The sequence below is a fragment of the Eubalaena glacialis genome, chromosome 13, assembly GCF_028564815.1.
Source record: "Eubalaena glacialis isolate mEubGla1 chromosome 13, mEubGla1.1.hap2.+ XY, whole genome shotgun sequence".
NCBI lineage: Eukaryota > Metazoa > Chordata > Mammalia > Artiodactyla > Balaenidae > Eubalaena > Eubalaena glacialis.
The window spans coordinates 74108379-74132552 of record NC_083728.1 but is presented as its reverse complement, the minus strand read 5'-3'; the positions used below and the strand labels follow the sequence as shown (position 1 = coordinate 74132552).

At 39.0% G+C, this 24174-nt stretch overlaps 1 protein-coding gene across 5 annotated transcripts; it reads left to right on the top strand.

Moving 5' to 3' along the window:
- The first annotated feature begins 38 nt into the window (after positions 1–38).
- PALB2 (partner and localizer of BRCA2) lies at positions 39–23341 on the top strand. Of its 5 annotated transcripts, none has more exons than XM_061210263.1 (13): positions 39–248; positions 2042–2101; positions 2240–2342; positions 4520–4720; positions 8029–8705; positions 9066–9137; positions 10858–11019; positions 12154–12239; positions 12496–12657; positions 14085–14201; positions 17960–18047; positions 20263–20411; positions 22889–23341. In XM_061210263.1, the coding sequence occupies exons 1-13, from the start codon at positions 174–176 to the stop codon at positions 23097–23099; spliced, it is 2163 nt and encodes a 720-aa protein (XP_061066246.1). In that variant the 5' UTR covers positions 39–173; the 3' UTR covers positions 23100–23341. The 5 variants fall into 5 exon arrangements, with proteins under 5 accessions (XP_061066246.1, XP_061066243.1, XP_061066242.1 ...); XM_061210260.1 differs by having other exon boundaries at positions 4520–5989; XM_061210259.1 differs by having other exon boundaries at positions 4520–5989; positions 7882–8705.
- The last annotated feature ends 833 nt before the right edge of the window (positions 23342–24174 follow it).

Below are 24174 nucleotides of genomic sequence, written 5' to 3'. Positions count from 1 at the left end.
GTGCGCAGGCCGAGTGGCGGATGTAATTGGTAGGGGTGATTGGCGCGCCCATCGCGCGTGGGCCGGCTGGCCGTGGGCAGACTGGATCCCGGGCACCCCGTACCTTCCCCGGGAGCCTCGGGGCCTAGGGCCAGCCGGGCTCCTCGTATCCGCAGGCCCGGGGCCAGCGACGGATGCTCTTTTTGTTGGCCGCCGGCCAGATGGAAGAGCCTCCTGGGAAACCCCTCAGCTGTGAGGAGAAGGAAAAGGTGCCGGGGATGCGGGAAGGGTTGACTCAGAACTTTGAACCCCTTTCCCAGGATTTGAGGCATGTCTTTGTTTCCTCCACCGTCCGAGGGCGGCAGTGACCTCTCACCCTCTTCTCTGGACTGAGGGGGCACAGGAAGTGAAAGTGTGGGAGATGGCGTTTGAAGAACAAAGTTTCTTTACAGCAGAAATGCAAAAGTACAAAATGTAAAACTGTAGATAAAGCTAAAGTCCGCTTTGACACCCTCCCCAGCCCACCTTGCACACTCTCAATCTTGGCTTCTCCCACCCCACCCCCTTAAGTAAATCTCTTAACAATCTGGACTTAAGAACTTTTTGTGCACCTGTGTGTGTGTGCGCGTGCGTGCGCGTGTTGAACGGGCGGTGGGGGTGTGGAGGGGTGCGGTTGTGTCCTTTAACCACCAAAAACTAATACATTTTTTTGGAAAGGTGAATGTTCGTAAATGGTATGATCCGGATGGTTCTGCAACTTCCGTTTTCCTTCTCCGTGTTTAACATCCACATTAGTCCATGTTTACCTACCTTATTTTTAAAAGTTCTTTATAGTATCCTGCAGCGTGGAAGTGCCGCCTTTTCTTTACATATTACTCTGTCGAGAGCCTTTTAGGTTGTTTGCGCTTTTCTTTCTACAACAGTGCTGCCCTGAATATCCTTACACGTGCCACCTTGTACGTGGGCCGGCGAATGTTGTTAACTTGAATGCATCTTGTGCTGGCTCTTCCAAGCATCGTGCTGAAACTCTTCATTCACAATAACTCATCAGTCCTCTTATCCCATCCTGCCTTGCAGTGGGGGTGACAGAGGTCATTTACAAGTCAACAAGCTAACTCCCAGACGTTGATAAGAATGGTGATAGTAGGAAGCTGTGAGAAGCAGTCTAGCATAGAGGTTAAGAGCACAGACTGCGTGGGTGTGAATCATGCCGTTTATGAATTGTGTGATCTTGGACAAATTGCTTTCCCTGTGATCTTCCCAAAGCTAGCTCTTTTCTCCTTCAGGTCTGGGCTCAAATGGTAGTCCTCAGAAATGCCTTCCTCACCACTGTCTCTAAAGTAGTCCATTCTCCTGTAGCCCAGACACTCACATCACCCTGTTTGTCTAGGTATTGATTACCATGTGAAATCGTCTTACCTGTTTATTTGTTTCCTTGTTTATTATCTGTACCCCTCACTATGTGTAAGCTGCCTGGGAGCAGGTGTCTTGACCACTCTGTATACCTAGCCCCTGGAACTATAACTGACACACAGTGGGTATCAGTTATCATTCTAGGTGCTGGAGATACCTGGACCAATGACTGATTCATTAGTCGAATGACTGTCTGAGGATGACAGCCCCTGCTACCTTCAAGGATCTCACAGTGAGATGGGAGGAAACAGCAAAGTAAACAGACAATATGTGCAATAAGTACTGTGATAAAGCAAGCACAGAGGAGAGGTGGAATGCCTAACTTGGATTTGGAGAAGGACCTAGAAGTTTACCCCAGGGAAATAAAAATCTAAGCTGAGGCTTGAGGAATCAGTAGGAATTAGCAAAGTGAGTTGGGGAGGAAATGCTCCAGGTGATAGGAACAACTTATGCAGAGATGCTGAGATATTAGAGAGCTTGATGTTCTGTGAGAACTGAAAGTAGAAAGAGTCAGTGCCGCTTCCTCCACTGCCTCTAGCTGAGGGACCTGCTGGGCGCTGCACGCTTGTGTCTGATAGGCACTGCGTCCCTTCTCTCTGATGCCTCCTTTCCACCTGCTCAGTTTTGTTTGGTGTTTTTCTTCTTCCAGTTGAAGGAAAAATTAGCATTCTTGAAAAGGGAATACAGCAAGACACTGGCCCGCCTTCAGGTAAGTGAATCTTATCCTCTCAAATTGGTGTTGTGGTACAAAGAATATAAAAACAGCTCTTTGTTTAATAAAGCTTTTAACCAAAATTTATTTATTTTTTGTAAAATTGTTTTCGTGAGCTGCTTTTGTTTTCTCTAGCGTGCCCAGAGAGCTGAGAAGTTTAAGAATTCCATTAAGAGAACAGTAGAAGGACAAGATTCCTCGCTCCAGCAGGAAGTTTCAACACAGCTAACCCACACAGGTAAAGCTAGCCCATTCACTTATACTTGCTTTATTATTCATTTCCCAGGTAAATTTGGCTGTGGTTCTTTTTCTCACAGTCAGAAGATAAGGAGTAGCAGTAGACTCTTTAAAGTGTACAATTCAGTGGTTCTTTATATATTCAAAAAATTGTATAACCTAGTCAGTATCTAATTACAGAACATTTTCACCACCCCTAAAAGAAACCCTGTGCCCATCCTACCCTTAACCCCTGGGCAACTATTAACCTACTTTTTCTCCCTGTGGATTTTCCTATTCTGGACATTGCATATAAATGGAACCATACAATATGTGGCCTTTTGTGACTATCTTCTTTCACTTAGCATAAAGTTTTCAACTGTCATCCCTCCATCTGTACATTCATCTAAGCATGCATCAGTACTTCATTCCTTTTTGCAGCTGAATAATATTCCATTGTATAGATGTACCGTAATTTGTATATCCATTTGTCAGTTAATGGACATTTGGGTTGTTGCTACTTTTTGGCTGTTATGAATTTTGGCCATTATGCTGCTATGAACATTCATGTACAAGTGTTTATGTGGACATATATTTTCAGTTCTTTCAGGAATGTACCTAGGCGTGGAATTTCTAGGTCATATGATAATTCTATGTTTAACTTTTTTGAGGAACTGCCAAACTGTTTTCTACGGTGGCTGTACCATTTTACATTCCCACCGCAGTGCACAAGGGTTCCAGTCTGTCCACATCCTTGCTAATACTTGTGATTTTCTATTTTTAAAATTATAACCATTCTGGTAGATACAAAGTGGTATCTAATTGTGGTTTTGATTTGCATTTCCTAGTGACTAATGATATTGAACATCTTTTTGTGTGCTTGTTGACCATTTGTATATCTTCTTCAGAGAAATATCTATTCAAGTCCTTGCCGATATTTTAATTAGATATTTGTCTTTTTATTGGTGAGTTGTAAGGGTTCTTCATATATTCTAGCTATTAGACCCTTATCAGATACATGATTTGTAAATATTTTCTCCCATTCTGTGAGCAACAAACTGTATTTCAGTTGGATTGCATACTTAGTTGCTCTTTTCCTCTCTTAACTTTTAGCAATTATATTTATTGCTTAAATATTGGAAAGATGATCTTTTAAAATTATTTATATATGCACAAAGAAAAAAGTCTGGCTGGGAATATTTTAATAAAAAACAATAATCATTTCTTATGTTAGAAGTCAGGTAATTTATAATCATAAAATTGGAGGCTAATGAAGTAGAAAAGTGGTATGAGGGACTTCTCTGGTGGTCCAGTGGTTAAGACTCCACGCTTCCAATGCAGGGGGCACGGGTTCAATCCCCAGTCAGCGAACTGAGATACCAGATGCCACGCAGTGCGGCAAAAAAAAAAGAAAAGTGTTATGAAAATTACTTGAGCCAAAAAAGATACACAAAGTAAAAAATTAGGTGAGATACGGGGGAAATAGGGAGATGTAGGTCAAAGGGTACAGAGTTGCAGTTATGCAGAATAAATAAGTTCTGGAGATCTAACATACAGCATGGTGACAATAGTTAATAATACTGTATTGTAGGGACTCCCCTGGCGGTCCAATGGTTAAGACACCATGCTTCCACTGCAGGGGGTACAGGTTCGATCACTGGTCGGGGAACTAGGATCCTGCGTGCTGCGCAGCCCAAAAAAAAAAAAAAAAGGAATAATACTGTATTGTATACTTGAAATTTGCTAAGAGAGCTGACCTTAAGTGTTCTTATGACACGCAAAAAATTGTAACTATGGGAAATGATGGATATGTTAGCTTGATTGTAGCCACATTTCACAATATATACATATACCAAAACATCACATTAAATATGTACAATTTTTATTTGTCAGTTGTACTTCAGTGAAGCTGGAAGACAAAACTAAGAGAAAAGATGATTGCAATAAAGAATAGATAATCTTTCAGTTTAAAAATCATTCTTCCAGCACAATTCCGTTTTTGTTACATTTACTTAATATTATTATAGTTCATCAGATCATTAAAAACTTGAACTTTGATCTGTCTGAACGAAATACCATTGACTCTCTTTTAAATAAATGTTTTGTAGTATTTATATGTAATATTTAAAAATAAATATGGGGTAGTTTTTATGTCATTTTAAAAGGAAAATATTAACTATATAATTTTTTTCTCCTCAGATCCTAAAAATAAAGTATCTCCTTGTGACACGTTACAAATCAACACCCACGTCGATAAAGAAACTGGAGAAAAGACACCTATCACACTTGACCTTGAGCCTGAGTCCTTTAGCCCTGGACGAGTCCCAGCAGAAGGATCACGCACACAAAGATCAGATGATATCCAAGAACATTTTCCCTACAGGGTCAGTGGCCCTGATGGTAAGAAAAGGGAGAGTAAGCTGCTAGGGAGAAGAAGGAAACAGGAGAGAACATTTATTTCACAGGAGAGAGAGTCTTTCTTTGACGTTGATTCGCTCATACTCTCTGGAAAAAGACTAAAGGAACAGGAAGAAATCAATAGAGGAAATCCTAAGACACCTGTAACTGAGATAAGAACTTACCTGTCAAGTCCTGAGTTTGACATTCCCGATTCTCCAGCACCAGTTACAGGAAATAATGTAGGGAGTGTATTAATTCTACCAAACACCAAACCACAGAGAGATGTTGATGCACTCTTAAGAGGAAATAATTTCCCCAGGGTGACTCCTCTTCCTTTGCATGCTCCATCAGTCAGCAGTAGTGGTCAGCACCTCGAGCATAAGCCTCCTAAAAGTAACTGTGAACTTACTACTCACAGTTTAAAAAACATTAGCCCTGCTTCGCCTGTAAACTTAGAGACACAAAACAAAAAAATGACTGTCTTTACAGATAACCCAGAGGTAAACAAAAGTATAACTGCAAGTGGCCAGCCGCCTAGAAGTCCTAACTTGGAGGCAGATAATTCATGTTCTATAAATGAACTCACCTACGATAACTTAGTGGCAAATGAAAACCAAAACTTAAAAGAACAAAATCACACAGAGATGTCTTTTAAATCTCCCAATAATGCTCTTGGTGGTAGAAATGAAAGTCCTCTGGAAAAAGAAGTTCTAAGTCAATCTAAGAGTCTTAGCCTAGAAGTACTTTCTCCTGCTTCTACAGAAAATCAAACACATTCTTGCACAGTGCTTGAAGGCCTTCTATTTCCTGCAGAATATTATGTTAGAACAACACGACGCATGTCAAATTGCCAGAGGAAAGTAGCACTGGAGGCTGTAATACAAAGTCATTTGGGTGTCAGAAAAAAGGGGTTTAAAAATAAAAATAAGGAATCTGCTAATAAGTTAAACGTTTCCGGTGAAGAAACTAACCAAAGTGAAATTAAGATGTCGGACACGTATGCAGAGCAACCAAGTTCAAAAAGTCCTCAGAAACTTCTCTCGTTGACTGAAGTCAACTCTCCCGCTGGCCCCACTAAAGATGACTTTTCTAGGAAGGCGGTTACCCAGCCATCTGGTAGAAAACACAAAGGAAGAAGAAAGTCAGTCTGCACCCCTCTGTTAGATCACCATGAACTACTTTTGCCAACTTCTGGCACATCAGGTGTTAATAGGTCCAAGGAAGAAGTTGCCTTGCACAAAGATCAGAATGAAAAAGCAATTATTCATGGTAAGAAGAGAGGTAAAGGTAAATTGAGTTGTGGTTGATGGTGGTGGTAGCTAACACTATGTGCCTGGCACTTTCTAAATGTTGTACAGATACTAACTCACTGAATCATGACACCAACTCTGCGTGAGGTAGAATCTGTTTTTATCCTCACTTTACAGATGAGGAAACTAAGGCAAGGAGATCAAAGTATCTTTAAAATGACAGAGTCAGAATTCAACCCTAGCTGGATGGTGCCAGAGTTCACAAATATGGTTGAAAAAGTTGACACTTAGAAGGAAAATATATTGGATATTTACCTAAAATTAGTGTTTATTCAGGTACCATACAATTTTTATCCATGGGGAGAAGTAACTAATATAGGAAATGTTTTTGAAATAAAATTAAATCTGTGTCAGAGTAAGAGCCCACTGACAAACTCTTAGGGATGATCGTCTAGCAAAATGCAATTGTTCTGAGCCACTTTTGGGGGTAAAATAATACAGTCTCTCTGAGGTCTGTAGGACACAGATTTTGAAGGATATCAAGTGACATGTTATAATTTAAACTTCTTTATTCATTTACTCAGGAGTTATATCTGATAAGCTGAGCACAAAATCTAGATCATTCACTCCAGTTCTGTGTGAGAGCTCAGCAACTTTCTGTAAAGGGCCAGATATGAAGTATAGTCTTTGTGCTGCATCACAGCTACATGAGTATAGTGTGAAAGTAACCATAGACAGTATGTAAATGTGATCGTCTCAATAAAATTTTATTTACACAACAGGCAGCCAGCTGCTCTATACCACTGGACGCAGGCTGTGGTCTGTAAGCTACAATTCATTAATTAATTTAAAAATAATAATCATGACTTTTGTATCATCATTTTTTAGGCCAAAAAGAAAACAAAGGAATGGGAATATAGGGCAATCTAATAATAAACTTGAAATGTTCTTTTGTATACTTTGAAATAATCTGTGATTTCAGTAACCTGCAGGTACATTAAAAAATTTTTTTTTCTTGTGGTGACCCTCACATAACATAAAGTTAACCTTTTTAAGTGAACAATTCAGTGACGTTTAGTACATTTGCAGTGTTGTGTCACCATGACCCCTATCTAGTTCCAAAACACTTTCATCACCCCAAAGGGAAACCCCATACCCATTAAGCAGTGTCTTCCCATTTTCTCTCGTCAGTCCCTGGCAACCACCAATCTGTATGCTATCTCTGTGGACTTACTTATTTGGGGTATTTCATATTAATGAAATTATACAATATGTGACGTTTTGTGTCTGGCTGCTTTTACTTAGCTAGTTTTTGAGATATACCCACATTGTAGCTTGTATCAGTTTATGGCTGAATAATATTCAATTGTATACATGAACCACAGCTTTCTTATCTGTTTATTAGGTGTTGGATGCAGCTACACTTTGAGTGATACAGAATTCCTGTCGCTTTAAGTCTAGTAAATTACTCTTTGCTTGAAAAGGGGACTAAGTTTTCTTCAATGAGAAGGGCCAGCATTTTGTAGACTGTACTCTGGTAGCCTGTTGGAATCATAGTTCTGGATCAGAAGGGACTTTAGAGATTCTTAGTCCAGTTCCCGTAGGAGGGACAAAGGAAAATGAAGTGAATTGACTTGCCCAAGGTAACACAGCGAATCAGTGGCAGAGCTGGGACTCGAACCCAGTCTCCCTTCTAGCTAGTGCTGTCAGCACCACATTGATTTTGCTCCTGCAGGAGGAGCTGCTAGTTAACCACTAACCTATGGCTGATTTTTGAACTGTTCACTGAGATTTCAGAGTCATGGGTGGGAAAAGTAATGAACTCTGCACTATATTGGAGTTTAGAATCTCACTCTTCGTTGGGAATTAATGTCTCTTGTTGGGTATTTGTTCTGTTGCTTTCTGTTTTAGAGAAGGAAGGTCATTGTCAAAAAGAGGACTCCCTTTCTTACAGTAGTTACGTGTATTTATCTTTGGATGATGATGCTTTCAGTTCTTCATTTCGTAAGAATGAAATGCTAAATTTAAAGCATCTGTCGCCTTTTCTCAAAATCACAGACTTTCAGTTACCTGATGAAGACTTTGGGCCTCTTAAGCTTGAAAAACTGAAGTCTTGCTCAGAAAAGCTGATGGAGCCTTTTGGATCAAAAACGTATGGAGAGGGACATCTTAAAGGGGGAAATTGTGTTGCTGTGGAGGAACTGACCCCTAAACAAATCACTATAGAAAAGGAGGATGGGAAAGAGGAACTGATCATCCTGCCAGGAAAGGCACATCCTAAAATGCCAAGCAAAAAAAGCCAGCCTCAGGAGAAGGGCCTTTCTTCATCCATTTTACTTTTCACTCCTGTAAATACTGTTGCATCTGATGATAATGACAGACCGACAGCAGACCTGTGCTCACCCGCTTTCCCCGTCTTAGGCTCTACTCCAGCTTTTGGCTCCCAAGCCCATGGAGAAAAGATGTCTGCAGAGGTTGTTGGACAAGCTTGCTCTACACCCCAGCTTTCTCACTTAAAAGCCACAGTCAGCCTTGCTAGTGATCATAAACAATTTTGGAGCAGCCCACCAAAATTAGATAGCAGCCTGCATGTGGCAGGAAGGGAAGGACAGCCTTCCCGTGACTGTGACTCTGGTCCCCAAGCAACACCTCTACCCATCGAGTCATCAACCTACAAAGAAAATCAGCTCCGTGGAAACACGTGCCAGGAATCACGGAAACATTCCACTGAACAGGTACAGACTGCTTCCTTTGTGAAATTTTCTCTGAAGAAATGAAGTATCTTTGTGAATATAGACAGCGTGACCACCTTACACATCAGTTCCTCAGTGTTTAAAAATGTTTAAACATGTTTCTGTGATATGGCTTCACTATAAACATTAAGTTCATTCTGGGGAAATTAGGATTAATTAAAGAATATATATTTTTAAATATAAGGGATCCTATTCTCTTTGTTATCAATGAAGCTGTTGCATTTGGAACTTTGCCGCTGTTACCATAGAAAATAAAACATAGGAAATAGTTTGATGAGTGAGTGATGCAGGCAGATATCATACATAAAGTATAAATTAATTATGTGACTTTTGTTTCCACAGACTGAAATAGCAGACGTTCCTGCTTGTGATAGCTTAAACCCAGGCACCCTACAATTGGTTTCAAAGTTAAAGGTCAGAAGGCTGTTAACTTATAATATGTCTTGTGTCTTACATGTGAAAAATGTGATGAATTGATAGGAAAATGCAGAAGAATTTGATCATTAGAAAAACTTGATAGAATAGATTCAGAAAAACAGATTTAAATTCTTTGTTTTCCGCAATGTTTACCTGTGAATATATTTTGAGATCTTCTGAAGAAGTTTATATGTCAAGCTATTGCCAAGAACAACTTAACTCTCCATATCTAAATTTTAAATCAGGTATTTTGACAGAGAGAGAGGGGGGTCATTCATGACTCTCCTACCCAAATGATGTAGTATTTCTAGAAGAATCATTTATGGTGATTTGTAAGAAAATGGGTAGCAGTTCTAGGTTATGACATAGTGAATGGTTAATTTTCATATGCTATGTGTTATATATGGTTCTGAGAAATATAAATTATAATCTGTTAATGATATTTTGGTAAATCCTGAGAAGTGGATTAGACCCCTGTCCTGGTTAACTTTTTATACTTGAAGTAGGATGGTGTAGAGAAGGGTTTTTCAATCTCAGTACTGTTGACATTTGGGGCTGGATAATTCTTTCTTGTAGGGGACTGGCCTGTGCATCGTATGGTATTTAGCAACAGCCCTGGTCTCTACCAGTAACACCCCCTTCCCAGTACTGATGACCAACAGTGTCTCCAGATATTGCTAACTGTCCCCCAGGGGAGGGTTGCAAAATTGCCTCTAGTTGAGAACAACTGGTGTAGAAGAAAGAGCTTTAAATCCACATAAACTATTTCTGCGGATCACTGGCTGTGTGACGTGGGACAAATCATTTAAGCTCTGAGCCCCAGATTCCTTTTCTATAAAAGACACATAATAATACCTATGTTGTTTCAAAGCTATTCATGAACCAATTTTAATAACTTAGTTTCTTATAGGAATCAACCATTTCATTCATATTTTCAAATTTGTAGGTAAAAAGTTATTTATTATTCTTACAGCTTTTTGGTCTGTGTATATGCAGTTAAACCTCTCTCTTCTCACTCGCCATTTCTATATAAAAGTATTTTTTTCCTATATCAGACTTGAGAGGTTTGTCCATCCTATAGGTCTTCCAGAAAAACTGGTTTTTGGTTGTGTTGATTGTTAATTGAGTTTTTTGATTTCCTATTTCATTTTTTTATTCTGTTTTTATGCTTAGTAATTCCTTCCTTCTGTTTATCATTATGCTTATTTCATTGTTCTTTTACTAACTTCTTGAGCTGCTTGCTTACTTTATAAATACCTTTATAATTATAGGTTTTTGTGTTTTTTTTTGTTTTGGGGGGTTGGGGCATACTGCTTTGGCCACCACATTCTGCATGTTCGTTTATAAATGATATGTTGTTTCAGTTTTATTCCCTCTTCAACCCATGGGTGCTTCATCAGAATGTTTCATTTCCAAAGGTTCTTATGGGACTAATGTTCCAGTTAGTTCTTATGGTCGATTTTTTTGTGGTTAAATCTGAATCTTTTCCAGTCTGGAGCTACACGTTTTTAAATCTATCATTGTAAGTGTGTATGGACAATTATTTTAGTTACGTAAGCCCCACAAAGCTCTTTCTTTTGACCTGCATAAAATTTTAATTACATTTAGTTGGTATTTCATCTAATCCTTGTAATCCATTACTTTTCGTATTTATTCTTTTTATTAAACAGCCCCCAAGGATCCCTTTAACATAACTGTTGTTGCCATTCTGTGTCAGAATCCTTCAGGTTCCTGTTCTGTGGATGTGAGTGCCATGTGGTGGGAAATAGCTGGTTTCAAAGAGCGGTGTATCATAACTGCTTGTGAATACGTAGTTTCTCTTTGGAAGCCTCTGGATACTTGGCAGTGGGAAAAAATTTATTCCTGGCACTTCGCAGAGGTAAGTCAGAATATTATAGCTGAAAGAGATCTTTCCAATCATTTGCATGGTAATATAGATGTGCAGCTTACCAAAAATATGGGATCTATGACTATGCAAGACAGAGCAGAGAGATGCGGTTTTTCCCCAACATTTTATTATGAAAATATTCGAGCATACAGAAAAGTGGTGCAGGGGGCACCCATATACCCAGCGTCTAGTCTCTACAATTAACATTGTGCTTTATTTGCTTTATCATATGTTTATCCAGAGATGGAATTTTACCTTAGACCTGCTGGAGGAGCTTGGAATTTCATATCTATTCTGACTTCTAAACTTGCTGATACCCCTGTTCCTTACCTCTCACCAAAATGTTATTTCTGCTTTTTTTCTGTATATACTTTCATCTGTCCTTGTCTACCTTCGTACATATCTTACATGGTTGCAATCTTGGTGTGCCTAAAATTTTTAAGCCTGCCTTTTCTTACCGTATAAACATGTTTCCTGGTTGCTACATATTCTTCATACTTACTTATTTGTTTATTTTGAATTTTATTTTTCCAGCTTTATTGAGGTATAGTTGACAAATAAAATTGTAATATATTTAAAGTGTACATTTGTGATGTACACATGTGATGATTTGATATACATACACACTGTGAAAGGATTCCCATAATCAAGTTAATCGACTCATCCATCACCTCACAGTTTCCTTTTTTTCTTCTTGGTGAGAATGCTTAAGATCTACTACTGTCTTGGCAAATTTCATTCTTGTTCTCCAGTATACCCCCAGCTTCTAGCACTGTGCTTTGCAGAGTGTTGCTCAATAAATATTTGTTCAGTGAATAAACTTACTTTAAATGGCTACATGTTGTTCCATTCATCCACATGCCAGAATTTATTTAATTATTCTCCCATTGCTAGAGCATAGATTGTGTTAAATAAATGCCACAGTAAACACTATTATGCACATAGCTTATTTGGATTTAAGCTTATAAAAATAGGGTGTTTGCTGAACATTTTCACATTTGTTCAAATGTTGGAAACTATCCTGGTATAATGACACTAGAAAGGAATGTGACAAATTTTGGAAAATTTAGATTAATTAAAGATGAAACAACCAAATATAATTTTTGGCTGCTTTGTTTTATTTAGGTCCCAGTATTACAGATAGTTCTAGTGCCTGATGTTTGTAATCTTGTGTGTGTGGCTTTGGGAAATTTGGAAATCAGAGAAATCAGGTATGTAATTCTCAAGGAGTATTTTTTTCTTTCCCTTGATTTTTCTCAGCTTGTTTTGAGCACAAGTTATAACCTAGTCTTGAGTCTTGAAAGAATCTAAATTAAGTCTAAAGAGAGATTTGTTAAAAAACAAACAAACAAACAAAACTATCAATGACATCCCTGACTGAAGTTTCCTTATAAAGTTTGAACCTAGTTCTTTAATATTAAAGACTTATTCCTGACTTCTCCGCATTTTTCCTTATGTTTGGTTTAGGGCACTACTTTGTTCTCCTGATGGTAAAAGTGAAAAGCAAGTGCTCCTGAGTTCTGGAAATATAAAAGCTGTGCTTGGCCTGACAAAGAGGAGGCTAGTCAGTAGCAGTGGGACCCTTTGTGATCAACAAGTAGAAATCATGACGTTTGCAGAAGATGGAGGGTAAGAAAAGCATTGGTTGATTTTAACTATTAGATCAAGAATGATTTTATCACAGGGTTTCAGAGAAAGTTGAATCAGTAGCATCTTGTTTTCTCTGCTGTATGTGTAGTATAGCAGGTTCTGCCTCCATACTGGGCTATAACATAGAAGCAGTTTAGGGAGGTGGAGCCAGACATGGCAGGGAAGAAGGCAGTGGAGGAGAGAGGCTCAGCAAGTGTAGTTTGTTCTTCAGTCTCCCTTGACATCTCTGTGTGTCCTTTAAGTATTACAAATACCTCAAGATCCTATACCCTTTTCTGGTTTCACAAACTCGGTTTCCATTGCTTCAGGTACCATCTGGATGCTGGCTACTTGCAAACATATATTTCTAACTCTGAGCTCTTTCTCAACCTCTAGACCTGCGTGCCTATTTATTAGACATCTCGTGGATACCTCAAATTCAACATGCTAAAAATGGAACTCATAGCATCCTCTATGTCTGTCATACACTCATTACACTTTATTGTGATTTTTAAAAAATTTATTTATTTTATTTATTTATTTTTGGCTGTGTTGGGTCTTCGTTGCTGTGCGTGGGCTTTCTCTAGTGGCGGCGAGCGGGGGCTACCCTTCGTTGCGGTGCGCGGGCTTCTCATTGCGGTGGCTTCTCTTGTTGCAGAACACGGGCTCTAGGTGCACGGGCTTCAGTAGTTGTGGCTCACAGGCTCAGTAGTTGTGGCTTGCGGGCTCTAGAGCGCAGGCTCAGTAGTTGTGGCACACGGGTTTAGTTGCTCCATGGCATGTGGGATCTTCCCGGACCAGGGCTCGAACCCGTGTCCCCTTCATTGGCAGGCGGATTCTTAACCACTGCGCCACCAGGGAAGCCCTATTGTGATTATTTATCTGTCTTTCCTAATGACGGAGGGCATGGACCTTGTTTGTCTTATTTAATCCATGACCTGTTGCAGTAAAATAGGCAAGAGATAAATAATTGTTTGCTTAAATTAGGGAAGCATTAGTGGAGATGGGGAGAAACAGATGGATTTGAGAGAGATGAGATGATAAAGTCATTAGGACTTGGTGATTGAGTAAATAGAGAGGAAGGACACAAGGATAAAGTCCATGTTTCTGGGTTGCTCACTTGGGTGGGTGGTGGAACGGGTTAGTTGAGATAACAATGCAGAAAGAAACACAAGGTTTAAAGAGAGAGCTGGTGAGTTTAATTTTGGATATGATGAATTTGAGGTGCTTGCAATATATCCAAGTAGGTAATATGAAAGTAATAAATGTTCATTGTAGAAAGTTTAGAATACATGTGTTTTCTGGTTGAAATTTTTTTTCTGGCATTAGGTTAGTGTTTATTATGCATAGTTCAATAATATGTAGAAGGGCTGCTTAGAAACTGCTTTGGTGGAAAGTGCTGATTTTTAATACTGTTTTTAATGCAGAAGCAAAGAAAAACAGTTTTTGATGCACCCTGAAGAGACTATACTAACTTTTGCTGAGGTTCAAGGGATGCAGGAAGCTCTGCTTGGTACCACTGTAATGAACAACATTGTTATTTGGTAAGCTTTCCCTCGAGGGCCTCAGTTTCCTCATCTGTAATATAAGGATTTACCTCTAATTTCACAGGGTTATTAAGATTAAATAAGAGACTCTGTAAATATGATTGTGTTTTTGTTTGTTTACTATCAAATGCTATATACTTGTCTTAACAAGATTAATTCAGACAGTCCAAGCAGACAATTTTAAAATAAATGAAATTTATTTTTGTTGACAAAAATCTACTGCTGGGAGTGTCCTGGTGGCCTAGTGATTAGGATTTGGCGCTTTCACTGCAGAGACCCGGGTTTGATCCCTGGTCGGGGAACCATCCCACATGCCTCACCGCACGGCCAAAATACAAAAAAAAAAAGTATTGCTTCCAGTTAATGGCTGAGTACCTTTCTCAGACTAATTCTCCTACTTAAAATACCTGTGAACTCTGCACAAAATATAAAAATCAACTATCTGAAAGCACTAGAGAGCAAGAAAAAAAGAAATATGCTGGAGGAAGTTCAATACTTAGAAGAAGGAAATGTCACTGGGCGAGTTTCCTGTTCAGCGGGCAGGCCCCAGTCTGCACACTCAGTTATTAAAAGCCTGATAGAAGATGTTCTGTCCTGCTGGCTTAAAGGACCGAAGGATAGAGATCAAGGTAACTACAGCAGCTAGAAAGCAAGGAAGAAAAATCCCTAAAAGTAGAGAGCCAGAGAAGGAGCCCTAAACTCTGGCTATATTCTCTACCTAAATATCTGGCTGACCTTTAAACTGCATGTATGCAGGACAGACTTGAAGCAGCCCAGGTAAAGCAAAAAGAACTGAACTGGGTTTTCGGCATTTGGAATTTGAGTTTAGCCAATTTCACTGTTTACTAGGGGGAAAAAATCAATATTCTTCAGAGGAACCTAACAGAATGCAGAGTTTATGTGATGTGTCATTCATAATGTCTAGAATACTATCCAAAATTACTAGATGTATAAAACATGATTACAGGATTCAAATTAACACACTTGTGATAGGGAAGCTGAAGTCGAAGAGTCCCCAGCCACATCTCTTTCCTGACCATGGGAGAGAACCACACCCGGCCACAGGCACTTGTAAGGTTAATTTGTAGTAGGAGAATAGGTTGATTTTTTTTTTTTTTTTCTCAGAAGCCTTCTCCATTAACTATTCCCTTGGAGCCAGAATGGGTCTTGGTGAGAGAAAGTTAAGATGTTAGTGTCACTGCTACCTGCCTGTTCTGCGTTTTCCAGTCCTAACCCTCTAGGAATAAACTAGGAAAGCGTGAGCCCCGAGAGAAACTTTGTCCCCTCCCCACCAGGGAGCCTCTGGAATTTGACCATGACCTAATCTGCCAGAAGACTTTGTTTTCAAATGTCCTGCTGTCTTCGAGGCGCAGGTTTCCACTTGAGGCACTTTCCTCAGGGTTTCCACACATAGGTCTTGTTTGGGGACAGCGTTCTTAATAAAACTTGTCTTTTCTATTCTTTCTGCTATTTCTGTAGCCTGGACTTTCATTGTTCGGCTCCTATACTATTCATATAATCTAGTAATTGGTCTCCGTGCCATCAATCAATATTCAACCTCCAGATCATCGTTTGTACTATTGCTTTATAAACACTCATCCTCCCAGTCCTGCTACCTCCCGCCGCCAAAAACAAAACCTTCACTGGGGGCCCATTTTGCTTTCTGCAGCTTTCATTTCCCTTATGCTTCATTACAAAAATTCCTCGCCACCTGTTCCCTATTCCTTCACTCCCTTTTTTCATTCCATCCTTCATTTCCCCCCTTCTAATAATAATAGCCTTTGGCATTTCATAGATAAGGGATCACAATGGAATTTGAGGCTAGGGAGGGACATCTGTACTTAACGTCTAAGTATCAGTTTAAATTCTAAGCTTAAGGTTGCCTTAAGTTGCCTTAAGTTCTGTTGTAGCACCTCAACCCTCATTGATGTTTTCCTCTCTGAGTTCATATTGCCCTTATTTTTAACTTAGCATATACTACCTTGTATTATGAAAGTCCTTGAAGATAGGTACTGTGTCCTATATCTATTCTCAGTGTCTGTCTTAGCTCCTTGCTTAGAGTAGTTACTCATAGATGTCTATCAAAAGCTATCATTTACCTTTTGGGCTCTGTATAACTTTATATTTACATATAGTAGTTTTTCACCTTCCCTATTGACCTCCTGATTTGTTAGATGTCTAAAGTGATGCATGTTATAATCAAGGTTCAGTGGTCCTTTTTGAAACTATTGCTGAAGGTCTAAATATTTAATCTTGATCGAGCTATATTAACAGAGCACCCATCTTTCAATTATTTACTAGGTATTTGAGTCTCTGCTTATGTACCATTCTCTGTGAGAGATGCAGATATGAATCAGATATGAATTCTGGTCCCAAGGCCCCTAAAATCTAGTAGAGAAATAAGATTGCTTTGTAATTGAAAGTATATAATTCCTTTACAATTTACATAAGGTCAGAGTGATACAGATTTTAAAAAGTGCTTTGGGATTTGGGGAAAGCGCAATTACTAAATACAGAACTTGTACTAACCTCTGTAAGGGATAAACCATTCTGGTGTTCTCTATATGAGGAAAACCTTGCATAAGTACATGAGAATTTAGTTTTCTTTCTTCAGTTTTTATACACAGTACCTGGTGCATAGAAACTTCAGCAGTATTTGTTGAATGAATATATTATACCCTATTACAGTATATATTAAATAAAAAATGAGGCCTATGGATAGTACTATAGGGAATTGGAGGAGAGGAGATTTCTGTGGACTGGTGCAGACCGGGAGAAGTGATGGAGTCTAAATGGAGCTCATACAGCTGGGAGAGGATGGGACATAATCTAGGCCTTAAGGAATAGATGGGCATTGTCAATACAGGGATGAGAATTAGTAATGGGGAGTGCGTTGGAAAGGATAGCTTGAACAAGGATATAGAGCCAGGAATATGCACAATATTTTGTCCAGACAATTAGAAGATTTCAAGTAAGGGAGCAGTGAGTAATATAGTGTTGCAGCACTGGATTCATGAGGGTTATAAGTACCATGAAAAAGAATTCGGACTTTATCTTGTGGCTAATGGGGAGCCAATTGAAAGTTTCTCACCAGTAGAGTCACATGGTGGAACAGTTAATCAATGTCACAAATCCTCAATAAAGCTAAGGAGTGGTTCCAACAAAGTTTATTTTTTCTTCTTTGTATTCACCCTCTCCTGTTTTCCTTTTTCCATTTTTTATCCCATCTCAGTCCATTTTCTCTCCATTATCTTGGTCTAGCCACATTATCTTTTCTCTCCATTATCTTGGTCCAGCTCTAGTATAAACATATATTATAGAGACATAATTTTAAGTCTATTTTAGGTGTAGTCTCTCCCCTAACCAAATTTGGTTTCCTGACCATTGTCTTCCATGGAAAATATAGGCATAACAAGAAGAGTGATAAAATCATAATAATAGAGCTATGCCATGTGCCTAATTTCAATACAAGTAAAATGAGATAATGGAAAACTTTTCTCATGGAATGTGAAAAGATTTATCCCTCGTGCCATAGCAGATTCTATCTAAAGCTAAACTATTAAATTACACTGTTGGCAAAGTTAAACTATAGCTTTATTTTTAGCTAAATTGGTGGCTAAACAAAACTAAGGTGCTGTGTCCCTTAGTTTTTCCCTTGGTCACCTCCTAAAGGATTCTGTGATAAATAAGAGAACATTATGTGAAAACCAGTTTGCTGGAAGAATATTATGACTTATTTATTTTTGGTGTCCAAGGAATTTAAAAACTGGTCAACTCCTGAAAAAGATGCACATTGGTGATTCCTACCAAGCTTCAGTCTGTCACAAAGCTTATTCTGAAATGGTAAGTAATGATCTGCTGGGACCACTTTGTGTGTTACTATTGGCCTCACTGAGTGAGAGCAATAACTTAGTAAGTAGTAATTACCTGACCCTTCCTGGTGCCTATTTTTTTTCAAAATTGGATAGCAGTGTTTGTTCTTTCTTAAAATTTATCAGTGAAAATAAGTGATGGCACAATATGACTGGGTAAAATTTCTGGCTGTATGACTTAAGGGCAAACCTTGATTTCCAGCTGTGAATTTGTACCTAGAAATAGTATGCCTGTTATCAGACTTGGCTCCCAACCACATTGCCATAAATGATTTATGATGTGAATGAATGCCCTTAGGAAGGATGATTAAATGGTCCTAGACATGTTTTTCTCTGAGGCTTCAGGATTCTCACATAGAACCCAACACAGCTTCTTAGCCATTGCGTTAATAGACTTGGCTTACAGTCCAGTGTTAACATCTGAACAGGGTGAAGGTATTTGTCCAGGAGTCAGGGGTAACTGCCTGAGTATCCACTGTTGAGCCACAAGCAGAGGCAGAAGCAGCCAGCTCAGCGCTGTGTGGAGACTGACCGGCCCAGCCTCAGTGGCAGCTCTGTGAGCGTCAGCACCCAGAAGCTCTGAACACAAAGGATATTGTGTCTTTCCCTAGCCTAGCAGCATCTGTGGAAATGAACTCAAAAGTTGTGTGATCTTAGGGACTTCCCTAGAGGCCCATTGGTTAAAACTCTACGCTTCCACTGCAGGGGGCCTGAGTTCAATCCCTGGTCAGGGAACTAAGATCCCGTATGCCACCAAGAAAATGTTGTGTGATCTTAGATAATCTATCACATTATCTTGGGGCTAACTTTTTTCATCTTAAAATAAGAGGGTTGAATTTATTTCTGGAATGATTAAATGTACCTACTAGGCATTTAAATAATTTTACATTTTTGTTATTACAACATTAATACCTATTTGATATTAAAACATTTAACACAGAAATGTATAAGATAGGAAGTAAAATTTCTCCACGAAGCCAACCTCCAGAAATAATAGTTAATAGTTCAGCACAGGAATCAGCAAACGTTTTCTGTAAAGTGCCCAGATGGTAAATATTTTCAGCTTTGCAGGCCACGTGGTGTCTGTTGCAGCTACTCTACTCTGCCACTACAGCCCCAAGTCAGTAGAGGTAATATGTGAACAAATCGTGTGGCTATGTTCCAATAAAACTTTTTGGACAATAAAACTTTCTGAGACTTGGATTTCATATAATTTTCATGTGGCACAAAATGTTCTTCCTCTTTTTTCCAACCATTTCAAAATGCAGAAACCATTCTTAGCTCATGAGCCATGCAAAGATAGGCATTGAGCCAGATTTAACCTGTAGGCCACGGTTTGCCAACCCCTAGTTAAGTGTATAGCATGTAACATTTTTTGACTCTTGGTTGTTTTTTAATTATAAAGGTAATTCATTCTCATTATAAGAATTCAGTCATTCTATTGATAGAAATGGATGAATTAGAAATGAATGTTATTAATCCTAAGATGGTCCTATAATTAATTTTCCCTATTTTACCCCCCAAAATAACTACTTTCAACATATAACATACATATATATGTATATATACATGTATGTGTGACATATATTTTCACACACGATAATGTTATTATTAGAACGTGTAATTTTAAAGCCAGGAGAGGTCTGTAACACATTTTCCCACAGAAACAACTACAGGTGATGGTGTCTTTTTTTGGTCATTTTTACTCTATAAATAAATAGGCTACTGCAAACTGGCCTGAAAATGCAGTCACCACTTAAAAGATTGTTTTTATGAGAAAATGTGTTACGAATTTTCAAAAACCAACTTACAGATGAACATTTCTAGTCTGAGGACTCCCTCCATGTGTTTATATGCCCTTTTTTCTTATGCCAGCATTTTCCCAAAGAGATGGCATGAGATGTTAGCAGGCTGTAAAGTGGAGGAAGCTGATAAGTCAGCTAGTCATGCCTGCAAAGACTGGCTGTAAAGTCACAGGGAGCCCTCTGCTGGAGAAGCCAGAAGTCCAGCTCAGTGATACCCTCAACAGTTCTGCCTGGAAAAGAGTGAGCCAGGGATTAAATCCTGGAAATTTAAGAGCCTGTTGACCGTTCCTGTAATTCTTTAGTTTTGTCTCTGCCAGTGCTTTCTTTTTCCCCACACACTCTGGATGATTTACTTGGTTATTAATTTTTCTCCTAAATCAGGGGCTCCTGTTTGTTGTTCTGAGTCACCCTTGTGCCAAAGAGAGCAAGTTGTTGGGAAGCCCTGTGTTTCAGCTGATTGTGATTAACCCAAAGACGACCCTGAGTGTGGGTGTGATGCTCTACTGCCTTCCTCAAGGGCAGGCTGGAAGGCAAGTGTGTTATTGCCATTTAATGAGTATGACATTTTAAGAAGCATTTGTGCAAATACAGAAACCATATATTTTTGTGTCACTGACATGAATGGAAACATGAAGTACTACAGATCATGGTAAAGAATGTTAAGAAGTGGGATGAAATATGAAGTTTAGTAGATCTGAGTCAAACCTCAGATTCCCTACATCTTATGATCCCCACTAGTATGGCACTGGATAGGTATTTTATGTGTTTTCAAGCCCTGTTTTTTCCCATACCAAAAACATTTCAAATACAAAGTAATTAATATTCTCTACAAAAAACTTACTATATGTTCTTTTGTTCTTTTCATGAAACCTAAATTAAGGAAGTTTTAAATGTACAAAGATATCTTTACTTTGAAATCTTGACTGAACCTCCATCATGGAGGCAGTTGATATTTATCTTTTGATAAATATTTATCTGTTGACTGATGAGAAGATCTATTTACCAATGCCACAGTTATTGTCATCCCAGCAGTTTTCTGAGCTATGTAAAGCTCTGAAGTAGTGCTGGTATTAGGCGAACCGAGAAACATCTGAAGGTATCATTTATAAAGACTGCCTTTATTTATTTATTTTTTTTAAAAAGATTTATTTATTGATTGATTGATTGCTATGTTGGGTCTTCGTTTCTGTGCTAGGGCTTTCTCTAGTTGCGGCAAGTGGGGGCCACTCTTCATCGCGGTGCGCGGGCCTTTCACTATCGCGGCCTCTTTTGTTGCGGAGCACAGGCTCCAGACGCGCAGGCTCAGTAGTTGTGGCTCACGGGCCTAGTTGCTCCGCAGCATGTGGGATCTTCCCAGACCAGGGCGCGAACCCATGTCCCCTGCATTAGCAGGCAGATTCTCAACCACTGCGCCACCAGGGAAGCCCCTAAAGACTGCCTTTATTAATGTTTGAATATAGACCTGGTAAATCAGGATCACAAAGTTTAGCTTTAGTAACTCACAAGGGTAAGGAACCTTGATAGTTACAATGTATATTTCTGTGTTTCTTTGGATCTTGTGCAAAGCTTGCAAGATAATGGCATGTTCTAAAAGTCTCTCTCCCTATGTACTTAGCCAGCTGTGGCATTTCTGCAAATGCTCTTAGCTCAACAAGATCCTCAGAACTCTCATCTGCAATATATGCTTGCATAACACTTGTTTTCTTGGATATAAAGAGAGAACCATAGTCATTGGCCTAGAAATTGAGGATACAGATAACTACCTGGTCAAGCATTTCCTTTGTCACTTTTCAAACCCATTTGTTTAGTAAATCTTGAAAGCCTATTTGGTGCCAATCCTGTAGGAAGCACTACTATTTCTAATCTCATGGAAGTTAGAAGAGAAACCTAGTGAGTTCGAGTTTTTGAGCACAAGCCACCTGTTCTCCTTGCTTGGCCTTTGCAGTGAACCTTTTTCTGTTCAAAAAAGAAACAACTAGTGACTGCTCTTCAGTGCACACAGTGCCATGAGGCTTGCACTTTTGGAGAGCACAAAGGATGGAAAGGCACCTTAATTGGCAGTGGAGGGTTGGGGAGAGACTGTCAAGGAAAACTTGATGGATTTTCAAAAGAAGAGCTAGGAATCAGCTATACAAAGGTGGGTGCGAGCCAGAGATAAAATATATCATTCAGTTCACTCACAATATTCACTGAGGGCTAACTGTGTACCAGGCTCTGTGCAAGGTGCTGGTGATATGGCAGTAAGGAATAACCATTAATTTTTATTAAGCACTTCCTATGTGTTAGGTACTGTGCTAAGCTTTTTATATCAACTGTTTCATTAAACTTCACAACAATCCTATGAAGTAGGTACTCATATCATCATATCCCTGTTTTACTGATGAAGTTAAATGACTTGCCAGGGTTGCACATCTCTTACTTTGTTAGAATTCAAACCCCAGTAGCTGACTGCAGAGCCCTGTCTTAAAAAGAAAACCAGATTTGTTTTATGATGTTTACATTTTTGTGGGACCAAACATGGAAATAGGAGAATCTCCCATAGTGAGGAGTGCTGTGAAGATAAACAGAGGTGCTGCGATAGAGAGGGAGCAGAGTGTACGTGTGTGTGCGCTCTCAGATCTCTGAGTAGGTATGACCTTTCTACGGAGGTGACAGGCCTGAATGATGGCCAGAACCCAGCCAGGCTAAGCTCTGGGGTTAGAGCTGCCAAGGAGAGGGAAGAGCAAGAGCGAAGACAATAAGGTGAGACGGAGCTCAGCTGGTTTGAAGAGTGGGAGGCAGGCCTCTGTGAGCTGGTGTGCAGGGGATACAGAGGTGCGTCAGAGAGACACGCAGGGTCTCTAGTGATTATAGCCAGCAGTCCTGGATTGCAAACACAGGCATTCCTATTTCCAGGTAATTTTATTCTTCCTGAGAGCATGGTTTGGGCCTATTTTTTTTCATGGTTTTTTCTGTTTGTCTTTTTTTGATATGTGATCTGAATTGTCTTTTCTCTGCTTGCTATTAGGTTCCTGGAAGGTGACGTGAAAGATCATTTTGCAGCAGCAGTATTAACTTCTGGAACCATTGCCATTTGGGACTTACTCCTAGGTCATTGCACTGCTCTCCTTCCACCTATCTCTGACCAGAACTGGTCTTTTGTTAAATGGTCAGGTGCAGATTCTCATTTGCTGGCTGGACAAAAAGATGGAAATATATTTGTATACCGCTACTACTAAGTTAGGGTAAGGTTGAAACACCGTGTTCTGGATATTTTTGGCCTCTTAGTACTTTTTGGAGTTGTTACTATAAAGGAGACTACTTGAAAGTCATTTAAAATAATTACTTGTATTCATTCAGACAGACTTTTTACTCCGATGGTAGGGGCCCTACTGATCTTGAATGTTCATTTATACTTACTTGGGAGAAACGGATTTTAGGTTGATTTTTGTAATTCCTCACATTTGCACATTTGCTTTTAAAGGTGTATCTACATAAAGCTTCAAATGTTAATAAATATTTATTTTGATACATCCTGTTTGGCATATTTTTTCCTATCCTATAAAGATCATTTTCAGAAACAGGAACTAATTATTTTACAACTAGAATATTTAGTCAATGATGCTTGCATAGTAAAAGTAAATTTCAGTTAACTCAGTATACTAATATGCAGTTACTTTTTATGCTACTTACAATACTTTGTTTTCACATACCTACCTATTTAAACGCTAATTTAGAAATGCTGTTGTGCTTTTTCATTCTCACGTGCACCCTTGATACCAGTGCCTGCATTTTCACAAGAGTCACTTAGAGTCAACAACACAGCTGTACTGAGTACATCATCTTCACCTTTGCCTAAGTGGTTTGAGAGACGGCAATTTTTAAAGTGCTAATCTGGTGGTATCATTGGAAACTTCATCCCAATCTACAAGTATTTATTTGCCTAACTTTCTTGAGTATATTAAGAGTATGTATTCATGATCTATATAAGGTAACTATTTGCATCATTACTTCTCTTTTAAAGATACCTTTTTATGCTATTACTGTGGTGGGTTTCGCTAACTTCATTACTACCCTTTAATACATTTGAATAAAAGATTTAATTTTCTCTCCTATACTAATTCTGTTCTCACTGTCTCTAACCTGAAATGAGTTAATACTTTGCAAGCACATCATAGATAATAGATGGATTTTCACAAAGATTTAATTTACTCAGGAACCCTAGGAAACATGTTACCTTGATTTTAAGAGGTAAGAAAACTGAGTAGATCTAAGTTAGTAACAGTAGAACAAACACTGAGTACGCACTTGACA

What these genes read in the sequence shown, in the direction of transcription:
- PALB2 (XM_061210259.1), top strand. Translation starts at nt 174, where the DNA reads ATGCTCTTTTTGTTGGCCGCCGGCCAGATGGAAGAGCCTCCTGGGAAA. An exon ending in TTGGAAATCAGAGAAATCAG is followed by an intron (nt 12,240 to 12,495) that starts GTATGTAATTCT and finishes TGTTTGGTTTAG; the next exon opens with GGCACTACTTTGTTCTCCTG. An exon ending in ATGAACAACATTGTTATTTG is followed by an intron (nt 14,202 to 17,959) that starts GTAAGCTTTCCC and finishes TTGGTGTCCAAG; the next exon opens with GAATTTAAAAACTGGTCAAC.